Source organism: Sciurus vulgaris (assembly GCF_902686455.1).
Source record: "Sciurus vulgaris genome assembly, chromosome: 13".
Classification (NCBI taxonomy): Eukaryota; Metazoa; Chordata; class Mammalia; order Rodentia; family Sciuridae; genus Sciurus; species Sciurus vulgaris.
In genome coordinates, this window is record NC_136474.1 from 96,587,304 (window position 1) to 96,607,220 (window position 19,917).

At 35.3% G+C, this 19,917-nt stretch overlaps 1 protein-coding gene across 8 annotated transcripts in view; it reads left to right on the forward strand.

Moving 5' to 3' along the window:
- ZNF407 (zinc finger protein 407) overlaps positions 1-19,917 on the forward strand; it is a 432,266-nt gene that overhangs the window by 248,060 nt on the left and 164,289 nt on the right. For all 8 annotated transcript variants that reach the window (XM_079109133.1, XM_079109139.1, XM_079109136.1 and 5 more), the window contains one exon: positions 17,012-17,178. In XM_079109133.1, coding sequence (XP_078965259.1) covers positions 17,012-17,178 — 167 coding nt within the window. The remainder of the gene's footprint in view (positions 1-17,011; positions 17,179-19,917) is intronic.

The window sequence follows — 19,917 nt, forward strand, 5'->3', positions numbered from 1 at the left end:
TATTTTTTTAAAATTCCTTATGTGAAAAACAAGATATGTTATTAACGGGCCCTGAATGAACAAGTTATTTGTTATAGTAACTTTTGACCTGTTTAATAAGTACTCAAGCTGTGGTGGAGTTTTTATTGTACTCTGCAGTGTACAGTTATGAAGTCTGGTACATAATAAAATAAAAGCAATAATGTTGATATTTCTGAGGGATCCATCAAAGCTGACCTGAAGCAACATAATTCATCTGGTTTGTCTGAGTATGAATGTTTGAAAGTTATGACTGAAATTACTGGAAACAATGTTGTTTCTCTGACTTCTAACTGTTTACCTTTTTAAGTAACCTCACCCTTTGTAGCTCTTAGAATTTTCCTGGGACAGTTCATTCATATTGGTTTCAAGAAACAAATGAAAAGGACAAAATACATTATAGCATTAGTCAGGAAGACATTTTAAATTAAATGTTAGTGTTTAATTTGTAGCTGTGCAAAGAGCAAATGGGCAATCTCAGAAGCAGAACAGGGGAGGGCTGATCATTTTTACTTATGGACAGGTTTTATTATTGTGTAATGGTCAAGACTGTGCTTTGTAAAATCATGAATTTAACTTGAGGTGGACTTTTTTATGTAAACAGGGTGATGACTGAGGAAGAAAATATTCTCACTAGAAGAGTTTAGGATAGGTGTGACAGCATTGCCCCGAGAATGAGCACTGTACGTATTGGAGCAGACTGCCACTTGAATCTGCAGGACATTGTTTATCTGCAAAAAGATAGATTACTACTTTGAAATATAATTTTTGCGTTTGATTGTCTGCATTCCTTATCAGATCTTACTTACCTTGAAGATGTACTCTGTGTCTTATGTATCTCTGTGTTTCCAGAACTTAGCACAGAACTTAGCCCAGAGTAGATGTTTAAGAGACATTTGTTTAACTAACAAACTAATAATGGAGGTACTTGAATTTTTTCCCTTGCATCAGCTACCAAATTAGTAACAGACCAAAGAAAACAAGTAGCAAATGGTATTCAGTAATGCCTTACCAGTACTACTGCTTTTTATTTTCTTATTAAAGGAAATTTCATCTATCTGAATCAACCATACCAGTTTGAATGCTTTCATCTGTGTGATAATCACATGCTTGTATTTGTTGAGAATATATAATTATTAAATAACAAATGTTTCACCTAGGATAATTTGCAGTGAAGCTTCTACTACACTATATAACCTCATACTATTACTATTGTGATTAGTGTTAGTATTAGGGCTAAGACAACCAAAAAAATGAGTCATCCATTTACATCAGTCTCATGTTTATATAGATATAATTTACTCATGAATATTGTTTTACTAACATTTCTCTTACTGCCAAAGTGAGTTTTAAGTCATATTTTCAGATTCATTCATAGGCACCAGTATTTTCATTCTTAAATTTTGTATTGGATTTCTCGCTAGGAATAGAAAAAGATGTTAATTAGTGACAGGTAACTTTTTAGACATTCTTTTAGCTCAGTGTGGTGGTTTTATATGACTATGCTAAGTCATTGGCATTTTATTTCTTTGAGGGAATATTACAAAAATATTTATTAAAAGCATGGTAGTTTTAAAAATAGTAATGCATGAATAAAACATGCATGTGATTGTGCTTCATATTTAATTTTACAGATAAATTCATTAGTTTAACTGACACCATGGGATTTCTGAATTATTTTGGAGGCATTTGTATAAATATGGACAAGAGCTTTAATGCTGAAAATGATTCAGCCTTCAGTACGTGTCTTAAGAGCAGCGAGCTGTCCCTATCTGTCATGTCCACCACTTCTTATATGGCCTGGAATTTTAGGAGTAGAAAACGTGATTGGACCTACAGCTAGTACTCTGATGTTAATCAGCCTAGTGTGCAAGACAGAATAGCTGATAGTCTGAAATTGCACTTTAAACTAAGACAGACTGTCAGTCTTCGGGAATGGTGGGAATGGCCTATTTATGTAATCAGATCCTAAACCTGGGAGGAAGCTGCCAGGCACGGCCTTGTAGTGTAAGCAGCAGGCAGACTGTGTTTTATCTGACAGACAGTGTGTAAATCTGTCCATGCAAAATCCAAATGTTTAGTTTGCTTCTAGTCACTGTAATAATCTGTGTATTTTTGTCTGCTACAGCAGTGACATCACTTAGCAGAATGTGCCTCAGACAGAGGCCCAGATAAGGCTGCTTTAGTGTCAGTCATTCATTCCTTGATTGGCAAGGAGATCAATAGGAATTTACTCAAGGCTTGCTTTGAGCTAAAAGAATAGACACATGTTCTGGACAGGAATAACTTTATTTGGCTTGACTATTTTATATTTTGAGATAATGGTTAGATTATATTAGATCTAATTATAGCTTCTAGCAATAAATAGCCTATCATGTCAATAACTATTGAACTGTTATATCCAAAAGCAGTCTTCTTGAATGTATTAAGATGCCTCTGCTTGATATAGATAGATGGATGGATGGATGGATGGATGGTTGGATGGATGGATAGATAAACAGTTATTTTTCTGGCTTTTATGTTTGTGTTATATTCCATACTCTTTCATTTTTTTCATTTTATTATTTTTTATTTCATTATTTGCTTACTATGAGTGATAGTGACTTCATGAACCTGGCAATTCAGTGAAGAATTTGTAAGTCTTTTTCTTGAGGGGTAAATTGAAGTTTTTGATCTGAATTTATGACTTTCAAGTTAGAGTTGAAAATAAATCCAGTATTTTCATATATATGTTGATTGAGGTAAGAATACCTTTTCTTGGTTTAAAGATATATATTTTATTAGGTATTTGTTCAAATAATGTTTCCTTTGAGACTCAATAAGCAAATAACTTTAACAATGTTCTTTAAAATTCGCTGATTATTTTGATTATTTAAAATCTTATCTTTGTTCTAATTCATAGATAATTTCCTTATTAAGCATAAATAACGATTAGAAACAGTATTAGTTATTTTAAGCATCGTGCGCCGTGTTGTTATGACCAGTAGCGTGGTGGAGCACATCCTTGAGCTCTCTCCAGGGAATGCTGACTACACAGTGGTATGGGCCTTCAGGTGCCGTCCTGCCCTGGTGCAGGTGCCTGGCCATGTGTTGGAGCACCACATTTGAACATCAGTGGTGGAAGAGAAATAAAAATGTAATTGATCATCCATTTCGCAAACACTGGTACTAACCTTACGGAATAGATAAATCATTGTATTTCAGCTCATTTTTTGCAGTTGTAATGTTGCAGTCATCTGTATTTTGCTTGCCTACCAATGTTTAAATTATATAGCACTTTCAATTATTTAGTAAGTACATGTTGTTGGCATCACATAGTTGATTTTAATTGATTTTGTCACTGTCAAACTGCCCAAATTTCAGGTTAACCTAAGGTTCAGTAACTGAGTTATGAAGTTTTTCTACTTCATCCTTCAGATCCGTGTTTACATATGTGTAAGTTAGCATTTGATCCAGGAATTGTTAGCTTGATAATAATTAAAATGAGCTATTCTCATTTATTTATTTATGATTATTTATTTCAGTTATTGCTCCCCATTGGAAATTTTCCTAATTACCTTTCACCTGGTCTTTTATTTGAAATACTGCTTCTAGGTTACTATACATATTCCTTAGTGTTTCATTGCATGTTATTTTTAATAATGTTAGATATAGACATTGTTATAAACATTATTATGCAAAATATTAGAAACATTTGGAAGTCTACATCATGGGTCTTTAAATATTCCATCAGATACTTTGTAGAAATGAGGACAGTGTCTCTTCTGTCTTCTCACTTACTTTAGTCCTTAGCTCTCAAGCAAATCTTTGTGAGTATCATCAAATAATCTCCAATGGAGTTTTATCTTCTGGTTATATGTACATTATTGCTCTCCTTTTATTCATCTGGCTGCTCATTTAGACTTTATGGTAAAAAGAAAACAAAACCACTTCATTCTTTATATTGCTACCATATTTTTATTTAAGATTTTTCAGACAGAAGTGAAGCACAAGGTCTGTTTTATCCAAAGCAATATGTTTTAGCAATAAAACAATTATGTTTTCCACTATCCAAATCTCTCCATTGTAGTTGAGAGTTTTTTAATTCATTGATTAATTGAGCATCTACTAACCATATAGCATTTCAGTAGCTAATACTGAATGTTGACTGCTGAAGTTTCTGTAGTCTTTTGCAGTTATTATTCTATCACCTTCCCATACCTGTACTTAATGCTATACCTGACAGCATAATTTATTTGGTGTGTTACTTTTGTTTCTTTCACTGTCTTGAACAAGTGAAAAGATGAAAAAGTATTCAACCTTCTGTCTCCTGAAGTCGGATCTTTTTGTTCCAGAGAATGATTCAGTTACATCCATTGCCTGTGTATGAACTGCAGAAACGTAGGAACTGAGGTAGAGTTTCTCCCCAGTCATGCCAGTTGGTTGGGACGCAGCCAGATGACTGGATTTACTCTTCCTCCAAATCATCTTTCTTCTGCTGCTGTAGCCTCTGCCCTTTTTGATAGCATGTCTTCACAAGTCTAGGAGTCGTGCTACATTACTCCTTATCTTAGTACTGAATTCAGTCTAAACCTAGTGGAAATGAGAACAGTAGGTGGTTTTGGATTTTGAGTTGTATTTTGGAGATAATTTATTCCAACTTGACTGACCTATGTAGAAATTTAGACTGAAATGCACACAAAGTAAGGCTGAAAGACTAGCCAACCCAGCAACATCACATCAACTTAGTGATGTCAAAATAGGACTCCTTGGACTTCAGTGATGTGGCTTCATTCCAGCAGCCTGATTCTCAGTTTTAAATATGTCATGGGGAATGTTGTTTATCAGAACAATATCTCATCGTTATCAAAAAATTAAAGATCAATGCAGATTTCCTTGAATTGTCTAGAAATATTTGTAGAATGTGTGTACGTGGGGGGGGGGGGGAGTAACATGAGAGTAGAAAATAATTCAAAAATCAGTGGTTGAGAGATCGCAGTGTGTCAGCTGTGAATGGCAGGTAAGTTCACTATGACATGAGGATTCTTGTGTATTCTAGGGTTAAAATGAAATATAAAGCAGTGCTAATGCTAATGGGAGAGCTGTTCTGGTCTCCATGGTCTGGTGACACCTTTGTATTATTGAGCATCTAAAGCTATGTCCTTGCATGCAGAGGATCCTCTGATTGTAGCGAATAGCATTGTGATTTGCTATCAGCTATAATGCTGAAGGACAGCCTCAAATACTGGGTCCCTTCCCAGGACTTGAGTCCTCTGGGTAACATCCTTTCCTAGTTTACCTTGCTTATTTGCTCTAGTTACCCAAGACTCTGCTGAGGCAACTGGCCAGGTGTATAACCAGTGTTCAGTCTCAGTGGTATCTGACCCTCCTGTAACTTTCACTGCTGTTCCTGCTCAGGGCCCAAAGAGTTGTTATTACCTTAAGTAAAATACTTTCTTGGACTTTAATTCATTTCAGCTTGAAAATCTTTAATGAGAAGATTAGCAGTATAAAGTTAAGTGGTTTTGTTTTCATTTTATCATAAAGTCCAAACTAGCAAGCTCTTTGATTTTCTTTTTGATTCTTTACCAGGCCATAATTTAAAGTCTTTTTAAAATTGTTACCACATTTTGATAGCTTCAGTTAATTCTTTTAGTTTCACCAGTTCTATACTTAGGCCCAGTATGAATATTTTATCACTAGTATCCTTCCAGTTGGCTTTTATGCGCCTAATTACATGCTAAGGAAATTTAGTATAATATTTCAAGTGTTACAAGGTGTGTAATAAATGATAATGTTATTCCATGTGTTCTTTTGTTTGAGGTGTCGAAGATTTGGAAAAATTAGTGTAAATGATCTACATTTGATGTTTATATAGATATCTATGTAAATTTAGCCTTTCCCAATCATTTAAAATTTATGGAAGTAGATTAAAACTTTGAATCCATTTTGAGAAAAAAAGAACCCATAACTGCAGACATCCAGCTTTTAAAATAAGCAATGCTCTTTTGTATTGAAAGGAAACTAAATTCGTATTGTGTCTTTGCCTTCCACTTAGGGTCATTCTGTTTCCCCATCCACGTGTGCCTTAAATGTACCCGTTCGCGTTCTCTGGTTCTACTTGTGTTTTGTTGCAGGTCTCTCTCTCTTACTCATTGCACAGTGGAGGCATGTATCAGAAACGGACTAGAGACTGCTAATATTTTAGGAACAATTTAACCTCAGTTGGATCACAGTTACTTTAAAACCTAAAACCTTCCTTTTATGTTAACCGATTTTTGCATTTTCCATTGGATTTATAATTCATAAAGGGACAAATCAAATCTCTATCACTGATCTTTCCATGTATCTGTACATCAGAATATTATGATTTAAAGCAAGATGTGATCCTATCAGGTTCTAAATTGTCTGCATTGAATTAGTTTACCAGACTACAACTGAGTATTGGTGATGCTCTGGTGAACATATGCCCCCAGGATATTTACTCTAGAAATGGAATGTAACTGCTGCTTGTTGGACTAAGGTCTCAGAAAGGGTCAATTTTGTACTGAACTCTGAGATTACTGGGCAATACATCTCAACCCTTCTAGCTAATCTTACCTTGAGCTCAAATGGTTCCTTAGATCATCCTGACATGCTAGAAGGCCTAAATGATAACAAAGTTCAAGACAATGAAATGTCTAAGTTTGGAAAAGCTTCTTTTCTTACCTCTAGCAAATCATACAGTCATCATCAGAGAGGCAGTATATTCTAAACCTGGCTGATATATTCAAATTTATAGAAATTCTATATCCATAATAGATACCAGGACCAGAGAAAAATTGCAAACATACAATATTTGATGGTCCGTAAGGTGCATGGACCTGTGGAAGAGGTTCTGATATTATAAAGCTATTTTTCTAGAGAAAGAACATGTATAGATTATTTTTAGTACACAGCTTAAAATTGTTTGGTAAAAATATTACTTCAGTCATTGAAATTTAATTGATAATATATTTAAATCCTGTATGAAGTCCCTTTTTGGGTAAACAGTGATGATTACTGTCCCTTAACTGACATACAGCAGTCAGCTGACTATGTGACATTGGCTAATGGTTCTTAAAAGGGTTATCCTAGTAACAAATTTAAATCTCATTATCAATATTATCCAAACACTACTGTATGGTCAGCCATGTTGTCCATGGCTTATTAATTTTGCACAGAAAACTACTTTTAAAATGTCCAAAAGAGCCAGGCACAATTGCACACACTTGTCATCCCAGCTACTCGGGAGGCAGAGGGAGGAGAGTTTCAAGTTTGAGGCCAGCCTCAGCAACTTGGTGAGACCCTGTCTTAAAATAAATAAGAAGATCTGGGCTGGGATTTTGCTCAGTGGTAAAGCATCTCTGGGTTCAATCCCCAGTACCATGGGGGGAAAAAAGTGGCCAATAGATTGTTATTGGAGAATTGGAGCTGGCAGGGATTACTGCTGAGAAACTGTGGCTTCTTACTATTATTGTTTTTAACAGTTGTGAAATAGATAGTTCTCTTGATATATATTTATAGGATACTAGAAATCTATATTGTGATGTAAAATGAGGAGGTATCCTATTCCTAAGAGTTTTTAGAGAGATTGACCTGAATACATACCAGGAATAAAAGATCAATTTTATTATTAGAAAATGGGGATTGGAATAATTTATTCTGTGCAGATGTATGATATTTTCCTATAATGATTTTTTGTTCTAGTATGATTTTATACAGTAATATTGAGACAGTTTCTTCATATACTAATGTAACCCTATAGAATAATGTCCTTACTATGACTTTACAAATTCTGTATGATTCATAGTTTTCTGATGAGTTTGGACTAGGGTAAGCTATTTGCATTGGGACAGGTTTTGTTCATTAATGTACTGTACCTGCTTAATATACTAAAATTGAAAAGAAAATAATGGTCCTAGAGTTGATATTGTGGTCATTTGTTTTTTATTTGTACTTTTCTCTCTGTAAGCCTGTTTGGGGGCATATTGTTTAAATATATTTTAGTCATATTTGCTATTTTGTTTTAATACTGTAACTGTTAAAGTAGTGTCATCATTGCAGTTAGTAAAACTTTTTTTTTTTTTTTTTTTGCTGACCTGCAAATAACAGGTTCTCAGCACTCTGAAATAACATTTGTGTAGCATGCATAAGCATATGACTTGACACATAGCTCTCCTGGCTATCACTAAACACTGTCTGGAAGGTTGTACGTTACTTGGCCAAAGGTAAAAGTGATCCCATCCTAAATCTCAGGTTGAGAGCATTGTCACAGCAGGTTTTCTTCTAGGCATGCACATAGCTGTAGGTTATGTGCCTGTGTTCTCTCTGTTTGATCACATGTATGTAATTCTTTACAAAATGATAAATAATTATAAAGAGCATGAACTGAGGACAGATAGGAAAGAACAGAAAGAGAGTGGTTGTTCCTTCTGCCAATCAAGACCATTGAATTTGACTGCTAAATATGCTTGACTTTCTGTGTCCTGTGGTTCACACTTGCACCCCATCCTGTGATTGGCTTGCCACTTGCAGGTGGGACCTCACTGCCTCTTCCCACTTTTAACTCTGAGCTTGTTTTTGCTGCTGTTTGCGCTGAGGGAGTCAACTCTGACCACCAGACTCATCTGAATCCTTATCTTTTCCTAGAAGGCTTTTCCAGTGTTTCTATTTTCATTTAGATTTTTTATCCTGTACATCTTTTTTTTTTTTAAACTTTTTTTTTTTTTAAACAGAGTCCCCCATTGTGTGATGATTTTGTGTTCTCATGATTTTACAGACATTAGTGCTGATCATTGAGTCACAGTCTCCTTATAGGGAGAAATAGATGTCTTTTGTTTATTTAAAGGTTTGTACGTAACATGGATCATTACTAGACACACAGTACGTCCTAATACATTCATTTTTTATTCATTATTATAGAAGTAGAAGTATAGTAATTTAGAGATTGTTAGGATTCCATTAGAAATGTCCAAAGGTTGAAAGCTTGTCAAGGCCTTTGGGATAAACATAAGCTATTGGAATGCATTTGTTATCTTATATATGTCGGTAATAGCAGCGATGTAAAAGAAATGCTCTTATACATTATTTACACATTAATATTATCCTGTATTTGTAACTACTGTTTTAACTTTCCGTACCTAAATCCAGTTTTTTCACATCTAACTTGAAGTCATAAAATTTCATTTATTCCAGACTAGAGAACTGTGGACTGTTAATGCATGTCTTGTTTTCTAGTACTTGACTTCTATGGTTAGTTAAAATCGTTTCTACTTCCCAGCCCTCCATCCTGTGATACAGTGGCAAAGGGTGGCTTTCAAAAGGACAGGGCAGCCTGTGACTGGAATGAATCTCATATATAGTATAATTTCTTCCACCTGTTCTCTGCATGTTGGTATTTTAAAGTCTGTAAGAAACTTGAACTATTTTAGGGAAAAATCACTTCTTACATCCTAAGAAAGGGGTTTAATAGACCTTCGTTTACCAGCAGCATTGAATTTGGTTTCTTTTACTATTTGTAGATTGGGGTATTTGGAGAGTGGAAGTGGAAGACAGGAAGACCTGTCTTTTGAGGCAGGAAATGGCAAACTATAGCCTGAAGTTCAGATCAGCCACAGTGCCTGCTTTTGTAAATAAAGCTTTATTGGAACACAGCCACACTAATTTGTTTATGCACTGTCTTCTGTTTCTTTTGTGCTACCTTGGCAGAGGTATGTAGTTGTGTCAAAGACCTCATGGCCTCAGAGCTGAGAGTGTTGACCATCTGGTTCTTACACAGAGGGTTTCCCGCCCCTGATCTGAGATGCTGCTGTGCTGCTGAGTTTTTGTGATGTAATGGGGAAAATTCCAACTAATATGATATATGATGGTGATGGCTAGAGCAGAGTTTATGGTCTCTTTTACAATGAAAAATTTCATGGGAATGAGGTTTTAAAGACAAATTCAAATCATTTAGGGCACAGCACTTGTAGTCCTCACATGTCTTTCTGTAGAGTGAGTCATTATCTTGGTTCTTATTGGCCTGAGGTGGCCTGACATTAATATTCTGCTTGATACTCCTCTCAGAAATTATTTTGACAAAAACATCTTCAACCCTTGAATTGAAAAGTAGAAAAATATATTTCACAGTTTTTGTAATCCACCTGTTGTTAAGAGGTTTAAAAATGATAGGCTTCAGCATGATTGAGGTTAAATTTCTTCTCCAGCTAGTTAAAAGGATCTAGTCTGTTAATTGGGCTAATTATCACCTGTTCAAGGCAAGATGGCACTGGAGACTCTTGGCTTCAGTGCAAGCTCCCTAGTGAGCTGTGTGCCCTTGAGGGAACTTCCCACTTCTCCTCTGGAAGCTTCTCTGGAGTCTCCAGGGTTGAATTTAGGAAAGGAGACTTTACTAATTTTAGGTTTTTGTGACTACTTGATATAAATTATGCTCATGTTTTTATGTAATATGAAATAGGCAACTTTCAAAATCTAGCCTAATGTAAATACTCTAGACATCAATATTTTCATGGAAAACTCTTAGTTTCCTTCATTGAGGCCTTTATGTACACATATTCTCAAGTAGATGATCATTTATGTCACTAAATTTCTTAATATAATCATTGCTCTTTAGCTATTGTTGTGCCTTTTGTTCATTCAATTTATAGAAAATTGCAATTTTTCATTTTCTACCTAAATTAAAGTTGGGTGTTCATTTAAATTTGTTTAGTACTTTGAAACTACATAGAAAAGAGATGAACAGGATTACTCTGGAATAATATTGAGATATCTGTTGTGGTTTTAGTACCTATATCATATGAAATAATGCTTTATGTCTAAAGGCAATATTGTATATTTTTACTTAGTTGTTTCTTGGGCCAGAAACGTGAAAAGCACCTCACAAGTGTGATGCTTGCAGATACTGAATTTGTTATTGTGGAGGACTTTCTTGAACTTCTTCAACTTTCTTTGTTATCCTTTGGGGTACTCAGGATACTTTTTAAATACAAGTTTCTTCTGTGTATTAAGGGAACATTGCAGTTGCTCTTCATGGTTGTCTTTCTCTGCCCCTGTTCAAGAAAGTGATTCACGCTCAGTTCTATCTGCAGCTCTACAGAAACTTGCATGGTAACTCTACTGGGCAAAGACCACATCATTTTCCTTCTATCTCTTAGTGTATTATTAAATAATTATTAAATTATAATCATTAAAAAGAAGCTTTTATTCCAAAGAAAATTGTGCATTGGTAGTGTTCGAGTAACTTAGAAATTGTTGAAACATTCGTTAGTACATTAGGTTGTCTTGCTAGAAATCATATAAACCTTCCTTTGCTTGTACACTTCTATATTGATTATTCACAAAGAGCAGCAATACCTATCAATTAAATTTTTTAATATCATTTTATTTTACAATAACTATTTTCAGTGAATCAATACCTTTATGTCAGTTTCAAAAGATAGTGCTTGCATAACTTTTTAAATATTTTCACAAAGTGTAGCCTACTCGTTTATGAATGTTTCATTTGTGACACCCTGAATTGCTTGTTGGTATACTTCTTATAGATATGCTTTTGTGTGATTTATTAATTTAGCAAGAATGTTCCAAGGTGTAATGTGGAGGAGATAAGGAATGTTGTTTATTTAATTAAAATACTGACTTTGAATTATGAAAATTAAAAAAAAAAACAGTTTGGATGATGTTAATTATAGTCATATTTATTTCAGAATCCTTCTTTTTAAATATGACAAAGAGTTAAGGCTGTAATTGTCACTGTACCAGTCTGCTTCCTGAACCTCACATCAGGTGTTAGCAGTGTCCTTAAATGATATTGTGTGTTCTTCTGCACATGGGTTTCATGTTTATATATTTAATATTGATTATTTAAAATTATATATGATATAATCTTACACTTGTTTTTTAAAGCAATTACATTTGTAGGATTTTAAAAGATATAGGTAGCCTTAGTTAATTCATTTTCACATCATGAGGATATTTCAGTTTGATTCAACTCATTTGCCTACTCCTTGTCTTATGATTGTTTAAATGTTAATCAAGAACATTTATTTTACGTGTCTGTACTTGTGCAAGTGTTTGTCAATGGAACCATGCAGAGTAACACACAACAATAATCCTAGCTACATGGGAGGCTAAGGCAAGAGAATGGCAAGTTCAAGGCCAGCCTGGGCAATTGAGTGAGAACCTGTCAAAATTAAATCAAAGAAAGGACTGGGAATGTGGCTTAGTGGTAGAGGCCTGTGGGTTCAATCGCCAGTACTTCTGCATCTAACTTAAACTAGATAGATTAGACGTTCTGAAATAAAATTCAGAGGTAGAACAGGCTCAATTTAAAAAGCATAGCTAAAGTGATGATATTTCAAAATCATTTTGTATTGTACAGATTAGGAAACAATATAGAAATACATTAATGACATTTCTTACCTTAACTCTTTTTAAAAATAAATTAATAGCGTTTTTTCAGAATGCTTATATCTATATATATAGTTTGGCTGTATGCAGGTTTTTCATTCAAGTTTCTAATAAAATGAATAATCTACCTACTAGAATTTTAATTTTTTAAATAATTATGTAATTTGAAAGAGACAAGTATAAAATTCATTTTATGATACTTACAATATGAAAAGATAAAATTATAAATGTTATATTGATGTAACTGATATACCTTGTCTGCCATTTAGACATTTAAAAGCAGGCAAATGCTTTAACAAAGACTTAAGACCAAAATCTCTATAAAGACAGTGCTGTTATTAATATAATCATAATTCAGCTCTTTACTTTTTCTTTGTCCTAACTTTGTCCATGATACCTAGTACCACCAGAGGAGAATTTCCAGTGTTTGTTATATAACTGACAGTGGGACTATTTAGTATTTTTTCTTCAAAGCTGGAGATGTAGATTTAAATCTTGAGTGTGTGACTTCTACTTTGAAAACAAGAGACTTTCCGAAGAAGTTCCTTGGCACTTGCTAAACCCTCTTGCCCTGTACCTCTGCCCCCGAGGATAGCAGGCATGACACCCAGGGCCACTCCAGGTTGACAGGAGTGCTAAGGAAACACAGCACAAGTAGCACTGAGTAGAGAACCCTCTCATAACAGAAGCACCAGAAAAGTGCTTCAATTTTATTTAGGAACCCCTGTTTAATTTAGGAATCCTTATACATTTGAACTAAAAGTTTTAACTTTTAGCCGAAAGCTTCCCACAAACAAAAAAGAGCTTTATTTCAAACAGTGTTGGCATCCTAGACATCTCAATCCCAGGAACTCCATGATGAAAACACCTCTTGGTTGGATTTGCTAAAGGTGTTATGTCTGACATCATACGATTGAAATCATTTCCCTCAAAATTCACTAGTCATTCCTACATTGTCTTCTGATTAGCTAGGTGGTTGGTGAGAAATCTTGTATCATTTTGATTTCTTTGGCATGTGATTTTGTTTCCTTTTGAAACTTTTTCAGTCTCTTTGTGTCTAGCTAGTAAATACATCTAGTGAAGCCTGAGGGAAGGGAAGGGGAGGTAACAACCTGGCCCTTTTAAATTCCAGACCTGATAGCCCTGCTTGGTGGGTGTACTTCAGTAAACATAAAGCAGATGTGAAGAAGCTAGGAGCTGAGCCACTGCCATCCACAAGGGAGCTGGTTTCTTTGCTCAGAAAAGACATTCTCCTGAGCTTGTTTCTCATGCCTCTGTAGTGTTATCACGCTATTTTTTTTTTAAATATGAATTTATGAATGTTTAAAAGTTTAGAATTCAGTCTCAAAAGCTTACAATCCCAAAGGAATTTGAAGCAAATATAAAAAGCATGACTGTTGTTTGTGCACATAGATCTCTGCCGTAGGTGCAACCCTGCATTCCTTTGTGTGCGAGATAGACCACCATTTGTGAATCAACACAAGTGTCCAGGAAGGAGAAAAGACCAAATGTTGGAAAACTGGGAGGTGTGATCAACCTGAATGACTCCTGTCACTGTGATGTCCACATCTTGAGTTCTGATTCTGAAGTCTGTGAGATTAGGGGAGAACCTAAACTGTTCATCATAGCTCATTTCATCCAGGTGGTCTAAAATCACTCACAGCCCAACTGAGCACCAGGCCCTCTGCTGTCCTTACTGGTAGGGGGAACCAGGTGCCATGGTGTTCTTTCATGTGCTTGTGTTACTTACCCTCCCAGGCTGTAATCTCTGAATGATTGCCCATTAATTACCTTTGTACATCCTCAACCGACCTTCTAAAAAACTTTCTCAACTTGCTTATTTTTGCAAAGTAAACCTCTTTTTATTGCAAATTCAGTTAAGCAAGAAATATCTATCAGGCAGACAGAAAATATTTTATCACCTTTAATTTCACACCCTGAGTCATAGGGCTTTGCCCCATCCCTGATGGGTGGTGTTGGCTTCACTCAGGAAGCTGCAGGCAGTGTGGAGTCACAGTGGGCAGGGTGCTGTCAATGCCCTTCCTCCCAACTAGGGGGCATTTCCTGTGATTGGAATTCCTCCTGCTGGCTCTACATTTCCAGTTATCACCTCTCTTTTAAAGTTTAAATTAAAGGCCCCTCTGGGAAGCCTCTAATCGGCCCTGCCCCATTATTGCCCTTGTTTTAAATTTATGATGGCTTTTACAGTTTTTTCTGGTGTCGTCTATCTTTGTGAACAGTTTTTCTCCCTTAGTATCCTGTAATTTTCCTTGAGTCTTCTGTACTCTCCAGACAATGTTCATGCAGTGGCAGAGGGTCAGGTGCTTCTGAAGACCATCCAGAGCACACACTGACACTCCTTGGTTTTAGCTCTTGGTGTCTCCTGGAGATATCTCAGGAGGACTTCCTCCAAGCCCCAGGAAAGCCAGGGTCCCTTGGGAGATGACAGAATCCCCACTGATGTTGAGTGAAAGCAAATATTTTAGAATATTTGAGGCTCAGACCTTCTGTAATTCCAGGAGACATCCCATCGATAAGTAGGTCTTAATCTTTATAAAGACAGTTTACATTGGTAGTATTTCCAATTCTTTTCAAGCTGCCAGTGGGTGAACTTATTTATTTTCATAAAGCAGATTGTAAAACATATGAGGTTTTCTGAAAGTCCAGTAGTGGTCTTGGTTCTTTGTTATCTGGCTTTTGTTGTTTTATGACAGGCACTGAGCTAGAGTTTAACATTTTTATTACATATGAATAATAGAGTACTTATATTGAGGTTTCATAGATGTAATTTTGTTAAATGTACATCATGGTAGATTTAAAAATGAGGGATTTATTTTGTCATTCATGAAGTTGTAATACAGTCTGGAGAAACTATTTGTTAAAAGATAGCATCTACTTAACCTCCTTATTTATTTCTTTTAGGAGAAGGTTAGATTCACAATAAATACATGAAGAAATAAGTAGATAGGGGAATTTATCTTGGAAATAAGATCCCTGTCATGGTTTTGAAATGTTAAATGCATGAAGACCTGCCAAAGAGATATACGGACATGATTTTTTTTTTTTTACAGTGCATTTCAAAGTATTTAGTTATATTTGTCATTCTCTAGTACCAGTAAGCAATGATCGAATGATATATTTATTTAAAAATCAGTCTGTGTTAATGGATGTAAATATAGTGTCTCTTCATGTACATTATAGAGATAAATAAATTACCAATTTACTATTAATGAAGCACTTACAATATGGCATTTCTAAAATATTTATCAATGCTTCTATTTCATTTAAGATCTTACTTTATAAATATACATAATGAGAGATTTTTATAAAAGGCAGTTCATAATTTGGTTCTTAATAATAAGCCTGAATGTTTTATTTGTTAAAGTAATCCACATTGACCCCAAAATTGAGAAGTGTTCTATTTGGAGCAGGGATTCTTTATCTGCCCTAATGAGGCTTAGGAAATTTGTAAAGGCTTGATTAAAGCTTTTATGGAAGTATATTCTCTTTCTAGAACTCTTCATTCATAACTTAAGATACAAGTACTATTATCTTTCATATTTTTAATTGTATTAACTGGCTAAATGTATAGTGTACTTGAATATGGTCAATGTGAACTGCCCTGGCATGATGTCTGTCAACTTATTCAAATGTTTTAATTTTGATTATTGAATTTTAATTTGCTTGTATTTGATTTTTTCATTATCCCCTATTAATTACTGAGTATCTTCATTGTCACAGGGATTGTTTTAAACCCATACTATTAGATATGAAAAGTAATTTTTAGTGATAACTTTATAAGTTTTTGAAAAGAGATAATAAGATCAACCAGAGGAGTCATTAAATATTTTGTTTATGGTCCACCACATTTCCCTTATTATTAAGTGTCTCAGAAGCTTAAAAGCTGAAACTGAACTTGGAACCTGAAATATTTTATTACATAAATACTGATTGATTCTTTTCAGTCACCTCCCCCCAGCATAGGAAATAATTGTAGTTTCTTTCTGTCAGAGACTCTTTATATAAAAATCTACCGTTCAAATGTTTTTGCCTTTATCAAAGGACCTTTTGTTTGTACCAGGATGGTAACCCAAAGGGCCCCTCAATCAGGGAGCCAGGGGGGCTCCCTGTTCTCTCTGGACCTGGTGGTGTGGGCGGCTGGGTGTTTGAGGTGCGGCGTGGCTGCAGCAGCACCCGCCCCCGCCTGGCAGGCAGCAGGGCTTGTCTGAGTGGTGGAGTATGGATAGCATTTCATTTAGCCTTTGCTCTGACAGCCTATGCCCTGGATAAGTGGTGTGGGCCTGTACAGGTGAAATCTATTCTCACTTTTGCCTCAGGGGTGACTGGACTGTAACAGAATTTTTCAAACCCGTTGGGCCCAACCGCAAAGCAGAGAATAAATGGCTGAAGTGCCAGGCCTCGACAGAAAAATCAATGCCTGGTTATACAGACATGACAGACCAGGCCTGCAGTTCTCCTCACACAGGCCGTGTGCGCGCCACACTCTAGGGTTACCCAGGGTCCACCGGGGGCCTTTGATGTTCATGTGCAGGTTGTATTTACATTGTTCTCTCTGTTTTTCATGCAGGAAATTTACATGTCACTTATGTGATAGAAGTTTCACAGAGAAGTGGGCTCTGAACAACCACATGAAGCTCCACACAGGAGAAAAGCCATTTAAGTGTACCTGGCCCACATGTCATTACTCATTCCTCACAGCCTCTGCGATGAAAGACCACTACAGGACGCACACAGGTGTGCCACGCCCCTTCTGTCCCATAGGCTGGGCAGAAGGGAACTGTCTTAGTCATAGAATTTACTTGAGATGTAGTAATTGCATTTGAAAAGGTATGATACCACTTACTGCCTTTTAGTAATACTCGGAATAGCTTTAAAGTTACATTTTAGAGAGCGTGTGCGTGCGCATGTGTGTGCACGCATAGGTTCATATCTGGAACCTCATTTATGGAGTGCTTGTGTGTGAGTATGTGTATTACCACATCATTTTAGATGTGATTTTTATCAAGGATCATTTGGGATATTAAGTTTTCAAAAAGAACTAGTCTTCTATTTTATTACAGATATAATCTAGGTTCTATAATATATTTGAATAATATTGAGTCTTGGTTTTACTTACCATTTAAAAATTTTAAATAAGTTAATACCATTCTTTAGGAAAGAATGCTGTCAAATCTAACACATAGATTGATAACACATAGAGACTATTCTGTATTGAACTACTGTATTTTTTTTTCAAAAGTATATAAAAAAAAAAGGACTAAAGTAACATAAATTTTGCATCAAAACATAGAAAGGACCCTGTGGAATTTAAACAAATTGATAGCAAAAACAGTGTTGAGAACACATCTCTATTGAACATGGTACTGAAGATGCAGGGTTAGGCCTCCATCACTATCTATCTCCCTTTGTGTGCTGTTGTTACATGCTATGTTTATCACTTGTTTCTCTTTGTCTTAGTAAAGTGGGCCTAAAACTTCCTTATATGCTTATATCTGAGTGCTTTCTTTATGTCAGTATAACTATATTACTGTGAACTATTTGGTATTTTTGTCATCTTCTTTACACCTCTGAATGTATTTTATTTCAGTGAAAAGAATAATAATTAATCAGCATTCTCAAATGTTCTTCTGATTACCAAGAATCCTATATTATTGTTAGAAATTATAGGTTAAAAGTTCTTCTCAAGCAGTTTGTGGGAAGCCTAGGCCTCCTTAGCTTCCTTGACAAGGGTGTTGACGATTTAAGGTCTCCAGACTGCCCTGAGAGATCACTTATATCGAGCAGCAGATGAAAAGCCAGTGCAGATGTAATTTATCGTCGGCGTTTCCTTCTAAAGAATAATTGTGGAGACTTGGCTGGATCAATAATATGGATTTTTGTTGTTAGGTCTTGTAGTCTGCACCATAATGAGAGAGAGGGGACAGTGGCTGTTTTCTAATAGAAAATAAAGGATTGGTTTCCGTGTCTTTCTACATCTGAATGCAAAATGGCACACTTGAAACTAATTCAAGTTGTTACGAAAAGAAACCTCCTATTCAATCTCCAAAATAAAAATATAGCATGCTAATGACCCCCTCGTTATTGAGTAAAATAGTGCACTTAGCTCTTTCTTATTTTCTCAAAAAATATTCTGGTGCCCAATGTTTAATCCTAACTCCCCCCCAGAGCAAGTGAAAATTGAATTTAGAATGAAAAACAAATCAAACCACCAAGGTAAATATGACATACAATACATTGGAGACTAGCATCCTAAATAAAATCCTACACATCAAAAAATCAAGGTCACTAATGTATCTAGAATCAAATCACATGGAAAATGAATAATTTTTCCTTGTGTCTATATACATATATATCTTAAAATAGGGGCAGGACTAGAAAGTAATATATGCAGCATACATATACATGTGTTTTATATATATATATATATGTGTGCGTGTGTGTGCGTGTGTGTGTGTGTGTATATATATATAACTAGAATGTAAATCCTATGAAGATTTTTCTATCCTTACATTTATTTTTATTTTATAAGAAAGATGTAAGTCACAAAGAAGTTAATAAATGACAGAAAGGAAGTTCTTGAATTTAAAAGCAATAAGAATACTCATTTTTGTTTAGAAAGCGTGACAGTTGGATGCACACACCAGCATACCTGCTACACACAGCACAGAATGCGTGTGCGTATGCCTGTGCCTGAATGTAGTGAACACCGCATGCCCCACGTGGGTGCCTTCCCTAGTTTCTGCACCTGTGGGAATGCATGTTTCTTCCAGTACACACAAGAGAGCCCAGAAAGCTGGGGCAATGAATACATTGGACCCAACATTTTTGCCTCAACATAGAATAGTATGCTAATATCAACAAGCAAATTGTCTTTGGGGAATAACAAAAAGTCTACTTCGGTGTTATTTAATTGATACAAGAGCTAGTTAGAAAGATTTATATTTCAGATTGATTAGATGATTAAATGAGTGATTATAATCACACTTCATTCTTCACAGCCCATCTACTCTGTTTTGTCTACGATGAAATAATAATGCCAGGAAATAGACTTAACCTCGAAAAAAGAAAGTGAGGACAGTAAAAATATGTAATTCAGCTTCATTTTTTGAGTAATAAACAATTTAACATAGCATTGGTAAATAGGAGTAAACATTTTTGTTAAAGGTCTCTTTATTAATAAGTGTTCTTTTAGTTTAGAAAAGCCAATAGTGCTCTCAAGTAATGGAAATACTTTTTGATTACCACAGTTATTCTGCCTTTCTGTGTTTACTATTTATTCTGACCTTACAAAGGCAATTTCAGTTTCCCCTAATGTGGCAAGCTAAATCTCCGTTGTGATGCACCAAAACTATAGAACAAAGCAGGCTGATGTGGACATACCCAGAAAAGACTTGTTGCATTAAATGTCTAAGTGAGTAAAGGGAGTAAATATAGATACAAATGATTTATTTTATTTCTGGAAAAGTATTTTAT